The sequence below is a fragment of the Barbatula barbatula genome, assembly GCF_947034865.1.
Source record: "Barbatula barbatula genome assembly, chromosome: 5".
Taxonomy (NCBI): Eukaryota; Metazoa; Chordata; class Actinopteri; order Cypriniformes; family Nemacheilidae; genus Barbatula; species Barbatula barbatula.
Window position 1 is genome coordinate 18,433,141 of NC_136769.1, and position 6,963 is coordinate 18,440,103.

Genomic DNA, 6,963 nt, shown 5'->3' on the forward strand with positions numbered 1-6,963 from the left:
CACTTGTAAATAGGGACAATCAACTTCCTTCAGGCACACTAGATCTTGTGTTAGGGAAGTAAAATGTTCCATGGCCATGAACAAGTGTAAGATTTGATTTCTTGTATTAAATCACAGCTTAAAAAACTTCTTAGGAAATACTGAGGTCCAACCAATTCCATGGCCCTTATCACGTCTGAGTTGCCGCTGACATTATCCACTCTTATTTTTTAGTTTTTTCCTCTATTCTCATATGCCCTTTCTTCTCTTGTCCCCCTACTTCAACTCTCTCTGGTCTCTGCAGTGGTGCTGGGTTACAGGCTGGTATCTGGAGAAATAAAGGGTTCCATTCTGTTGTTTTGGATCTCTGGTTTCATCGTGATCTCTAGGGAGGGGACTGGAGTGGGTCTACTGTCCCCATAGCACAAGAACTGGTCAGACCACTCTACTGTGACTGGACCATTGCAGATGGTTGTATTACTGTGTTGTGTAGCATGACATTCACTGTCTTCTTTTGAAAATCCCCTGTTTTCATTTGAGAAATACCACCCGCTGAAACTGACCTAACAAAAGCAATAGTTCTCAAAGCCTCTGCTGCAAGCAAACATGTACAATCCCAAACAAAATAACGTTTTTTAGAGGAACCAATTTGTTATGACATCTATGACTGATCAACTTCTAAAGCTACATGATATCATAAAAATGGTCCTAAGTCACAAAAAACCAGGGATGAAAAAAGACAAAGCACCATTCAATATCATTACACATTTACTACAAGTAGAGCTGTTTATGACCCTTCTTGAGGTGAGCTGGGTAATAATTAAAGACAATGACACACAAAGCACTTTTAGCATCACATTGCAATAGTTTTATGAACAGATCTTACGTTTCCAAAAATATATAAATGCCTTTCAGTTAAATACGACAAAATTAAGATAAGGAATTGCGATTTTCACAACCAACGACCACTTCCATTAATACGAGTTTGCATTCCAATAGCAGGTTTAAAGTACAATGAGGTTTCCTCTAAGATACCTGGTCAGTGAGCAAGACATAACAGCTTGCCTAGGGGAATGAGACTATATATAATGACAGGGTGATTAAAGTTGGAAAATTTGTGTCTCAAGGAAACACAAACAGGAACAATTTAAAGATGTTAAATGATCTAAGTACCAATTTTGGGATTTTAGACATAAAGCTAAATACATTGTAAATAGGTTTTCTGAAGAAAACAATTGTTGCAAAAGGGATTGTTGCCCTTATTGTGTTATTGTGCTTTTTAAGTGAAAGGACGATTGTCAAGTTATACATTAGACAGTAAGATAGGTTGCAAATGGTCATTCTCAAACAACCATTGAAAAAAGAGAGTCACAGAGAATCCAACCTAAACTCATTGATTACAGCACACCTTGCTTCAGATTTTACAGATTTAAAGCCTGATTTGACATTCACATACAACCACTGACAGTGGTTCCCACGTATTAATGTGCCCTGGAAACAACTCTAACCACCATGAATAGAAGGTCCAGTGCACAGACACAATTTTCCAAATCAGGCGGGAAACATAAAACAACCAGCCCCAGGCCTTCATGTGATAACAATCACTTTGTATTAGCATAAACAATGAAGACAAAGCCTATGTAAAGGACCTCTAAGCATTTGGAATGCTGCTTGGCATGGCTGAAGAAGCACAGATGGATTCGCTATAATAAAATGTAATCAAAAACTTTATGTGGCTGATATATTACAGTCAGGTGTAGTGGAGCTGAGAGCATTATTGTTAACACAAAATTTCATGGTCCAACCAGAGTTTTAATATCAGAGCTATGACTCCTGGGAAGGACTCAGATTCTTATTTAAACACAAAGGACGCGGTATAAATCCATTTTTCGAAAGCAATGTAAGGCAAAACCGTTGCCCTGTGTATTTGGCTACAATCCAATATCTTTTTTATGAACTGTGCAAATGTGTGCTTGAAACTCAATGTGAAACTGACAACCAAGGCACTGACAATTTAGGGATAGTAGTTCTAAGGATATAGTTGATGCCATCTGTTTACACCACAATTATTATTGTTATAATAATAACCATTTGAAAGACCACGCCAATCTTGGCCTTCATGTGAACATTAAAGTAATAAGATATGAAATACAAGTGCTTTTGCAATATCATTACAACTGTCTGCTTACAAGCATGTTGAATCGATACACATTCCTCCATTTTCGCAGTGGCTGTGTGTATCCAGGCAGCGCAATCCTGTGGAAAGAAAAGGTACAATTAGGCAGAGACCACTTTATGTCCAACTTTAAAAGAAAATAACCCGATATTATATCGACACCGACACGATAAGCATACCACACGTCTTGTCGTAAAACGTCAGCTTGTTTACTCTCAGTCAAGGATAAACTGCGCGTTATCTCTGATAGCGCAGATCAGCGCCGCGCGATGCTTCAAGGCTTTGCCGCGAGATAACATTCAGATTCTTCTACAGATTGCCGCTTTGTTTGAATGACAATACAGGTCAGCACGTGAATTCTTATCAATAACGAAAGGCGTTTGAACGCGTATCGTTTCCGCTAATAATCTATCACATTGAAACCACAGTACTGTTGCTAACATTATAAATCCCAACTCTTTACTCCACGTGACACAGGTGCTGATACCTTTATGTGACTGTTGATACAAGGCTGCTTATTAAAAGGAAATAAGATGTGTATCACTTAAGTTGTTACTTAATTTACAATTAATACGTAGACTATTCACGATAACACTATTAGGTGCGTTCGTACATTAGTACAATGGCTTACTGATTCTAAATCTAAACAAAGTGGAATTCGGGTCGACATTAACAAACAGCGCTGTATAATCTTTGTGAATAAAAACAAATTTAAATAATGTCACACATTACTCCCATATCTCCGTACATATCTGCAACAAGCATGGTACGTTTGTCAATGACTGTTCACATTAAAGACTCGCCGAACCGCTTCTCGTACGTAACCGCAATACGATTGAGAACACGCGCGTATGACGCTTTTATAATCAAGTGCAGTGATTTAACAGCAGATACCTGTTGCCAAACCCAATGTTCTACATACGTTTAAGTGCACGTCCACGCTCGTGTTATTTTCTCACGGTTCAGCTATTCACACAAAGACAAATCCGATAAAAATACAAATCTGTGACATTATTAAGACTACGCGAAAGAATAAGAAGCAGTTTGTAATGACTCGAATAGGCTAAATTACACCGAAACAAACAAAAAACGTGGCATTCTTCATCCACAAAGAGATGTTCCTAACGCGTGGTGTGGATACTTTAAATCCCACTCTGTGCACAATGTCTTTAACTAATACCAAAGCTGCGTTTCAACCATCGGTTGTAATGGTTTAAAGAACATAAAATATAAACATGCATTCAATAAAATGTAGTTCATGACTTGAAAGACTAAAACGAACTGTTATGCATACATTTATAGCACAGTTTGCGTCAAAAGTTAAGAAACTCCAAGCAAAGACGCAACATTTGAAGACGCTTAAGCTCGTAACGTAACGATAGTGAGTTTTAAAACGTAAAATCACGACGGCAGCTTCTCGGTGTTCTTTCACTGATGCTGAAGTAACAGGTTATACGTCTGCACACGTCCTGTATCTCCGTTACACGGGACAGATAGGCCTTATTAAAATCATCTTACCTTCGCAAATATGCGCCAGATATAATATTGACAGAAATATCCAAAGTCTGTAATTCCCCATTTTTGTGGAAACTCGATCCTACTCCTCGTACAAAACGTCAGCAATAATACATCCTTAAAACAATGACACAGTGATTGAAGTTCCAAGGATCACATTCAGACAAAGCAGCGTCCTAAAGTTCACTTTAGTGATTTACATAGAAGTGTGAGCCTTCGCGATATAGTCCAATTCCGTATTTCCCTCAGCAGCTCGGACGCGGCTGCCGTGCGACTCTAAACTGCTCCTGGAACTTTTGAAAAAGTTTCTTCACTTCACTTGAGATCGGAGTCCAGCGCCAAGCTCAGTATCACTCCGCCTCCTCCCGAAGCCGAGTAGCATTGATGGGTGTGATTTGTCCTTCCGCCTGACTCAATAGTGCTGCTGAATCGTCAAAGCCGTGGAGGTGGATCGTCACATCTTCCTTTGGGAAATAACGTGATGTGAGGTTAACCTTTAAACAAAAGTAACAGGTAGCCTTGGTTTGTAACATATAAACTGATGGCGATTAACGGCAACAAAGACAAATCTGGTGATAGCAGCTAACGGTAAGATGGACAAAACTGTCACTCAAGTCTTAGAAAGATTACATCTTTAAATGTGATGTTTATTCGTTGTTTTCAGGAGAGAGGAAAGTAAGTGCACAAGAAACAAACTATAAATAATGCAAAACATAACCGATACAGCACTAAACTCTTACACAAAGTCCTGCAATCTAATAGCAAAGCTGCATGCATACCAGACGTTATTGCCCACTTAAATGTTACCACCAATAAACACCATTAAAGATGTATCTGGGAATTTTCTTGTAGAATACACAATACAAACCTTTAAGACGTGATGCTCTATACAGTATGTGCCATAAAAGTGAGCCTTAAAAATCTACCACACATGTCAGCGTGACCATGTTAAACCGCTTGTTTGTGTATTTATGCTTGATGCTGTCCCAAAGCGTGTGAATTGTGTTTACCAGATGAGATGAGAGCAGACATCTCCCTCCCTCATCACTAGCAAAGCAGCATGGATGTTCATTGAAGCTGCTTCACTACACCCTGCCCTGGTGTACTCATTTTCTGGAACATATAGAGACTCACTTGTTTTGTGGCACACAACAGAGCTGGTTGCTTACAGAGACAATGGCAGTGATTTGAATAAGAAAGGGGCTACTGCATTATGACACAGTTTTTCCCCGCAGGAGGTGCAGAAGGGGGTGGGGAAAGAGAACTAACATTCAGGGATGTAGTGGCCCCGTCCAATTTATTATTGAATAAATTAGTGGCAAGCAATGTTTATGGAAAGCTAACAAGCTCACAAAAAACAACTTGATTAGAGAGAATTACAACATTTTAAGGGCATCATTTTGCGTGAATTAATTCATAGATTAAACAAATATTTTTACATTCCATTTCAATGTACATCGTTGGATAATTACGATCTGAACACCAGAGTTCCCTTCTACAATATCTTGCCTTGCAATAATGCATTCAACTGTATTTGTCAAGCAAGAGGACGTTGGATTTCTATGGTGTAAATGTCATATGTAATATAATTATGGGATACTTTATGTGGCACAACTCACCAGGGACCATTTATAAAGCTCATAGTTCTATCATAGGAATATTCAGACAACTGGGTGTGCCTTCATGAGTGTGAATGGAATTTTCCACACCCCACAGGAAGCTGAATTATAATTTAAATGTCAGGAAGTAGAATTAACAGAATTAAAATGAAATGAAATTCAACAAGCAGTGAAACAAAGTCTTCATCCACTCATAAATGAAATGTAATATTTTTATAAAAATTTATATAATAATGTAAGGAATAACTGCAAAAATAGATTCTGGCAGAAACTCTTGTTTCTAGGTAGTACACCCAAATATTCTAGACAATTCGTGTCAGTTCTGTTATTCACCCTCTTGTCATTTTAAACCGGTATGACTTTATTTCCTCTGCAGAACACAAAATAAGATATTTTGAAGAATGTAACACAACATTAAACCATGCATTGGTTTTGTGTCTATACCGAGGTAAATGGGTACCTCCATACTTTGGTTACCAATATTCTTCAATGTATCTTCTTTTGTGCTCTGCAGTAGAAAGTATTTTCATTTAAGGTAGTATATAACTGTTGAATGAAATTTCATTTCTTATTTACTTTTTGAACCCTTGCGTACGTCAATTCAAAAGCCTAAATTAGGGAATTGAAGCTGCAAGCTGAAACTTTTGTTTTAAAATGAACGAAAATTATTGAGCGAGGACCTTCATCCACAACAATACGCTTTCATTAATAATTTATTATTTGAGCTGTCAGGTATGGTTTTGGATGGTTTGTCATCCTTTAAAACACATAAAGCATGCAAAGAAAATAGCAATTTAATGTTTCAAACTCGAATGGCAAAGGTGATGCTTTTCAGCTTTATTTGCATTACCCTTAAACTGACTGTAGTGGTAAAATATTAGCTTTTTCATATCAGAATTCTGGAATTTATAATCAAAGAGTCACTTAAAGTATTTATATTTATTTGAGTGAGTGCTTAGGTTTATCAACGCTATCCTCTTGTTTCTCTAGATAATGTAAGAATGTTAAGCAACAGTTGTCTGGTGTAGCGGATTTAGAGTGGTAACAGGACACATTGACACCTCCTGTGTTTTAAGACAGCATTTTGTTGATTGTTTTTGTCCTGTGCGAGGCTAATTCATGCACACCATCCGATCTTGCTATAGCGAAGGGGAGACAATATTTTTGTCTGTCTGTCACTCTGTGGTTACGGTTGGCAGATGACTTGGCAAAGATCCATAGAGACGGCTCTGCTGTCACATTGGCAGTAATTTGAGGTCATTTTAGATCAAATATGTGAAAAACTATTAATATGTGTCGTTCTTATAGTTAACGGGTACATCACTTTACATGTTGACTTATGTCAGTGCCGTGTGAAACTGTAAAAGAGTGTATGTTTACAGTAGAGAAAGAGAGTGTGAAGGGAAAGTAGGGTGTCAGGATTCTCGCAAAGCTCAGAGGGGTTCCAGCATTACACAAACAAACAGGTGATCACATCGTGATTTACTACCCCAGTGACTGCTTTTGAATGGGAATACATGGTCTCGCGCTGGCCCTCAGCACCTGGGTGCAGTTAATTGTTAAGGTAATTTCCACAGCTTTCTGATTAGTTTAACATACCTGTTAATGTGGTATTTCCCGAAAGAGTAAATCTATGTTATGGCTCTCATTTGCTCAGCTGTAGGGACTCTAAGA

General features: G+C 38.1%; 1 protein-coding gene across 1 annotated transcript in view; it reads right to left on the reverse strand.

Moving 5' to 3' along the window:
- notch3 (notch receptor 3) overlaps window positions 1-3,956 on the reverse strand; it is a 30,088-nt gene extending 26,132 nt beyond the window's left edge. Inside the window, exons 1-2 of the mRNA XM_079456526.1 lie at window positions 3,674-3,956; window positions 2,169-2,235 (exon numbers count right to left, since the gene is read on the reverse strand). Coding sequence (XP_079312652.1) covers window positions 2,169-2,235; window positions 3,674-3,734 — 128 coding nt within the window. The 5' untranslated portion in view covers window positions 3,735-3,956. The remainder of the gene's footprint in view (window positions 1-2,168; window positions 2,236-3,673) is intronic.
- Window positions 3,957-6,963: the final 3,007 nt, after the last annotated feature.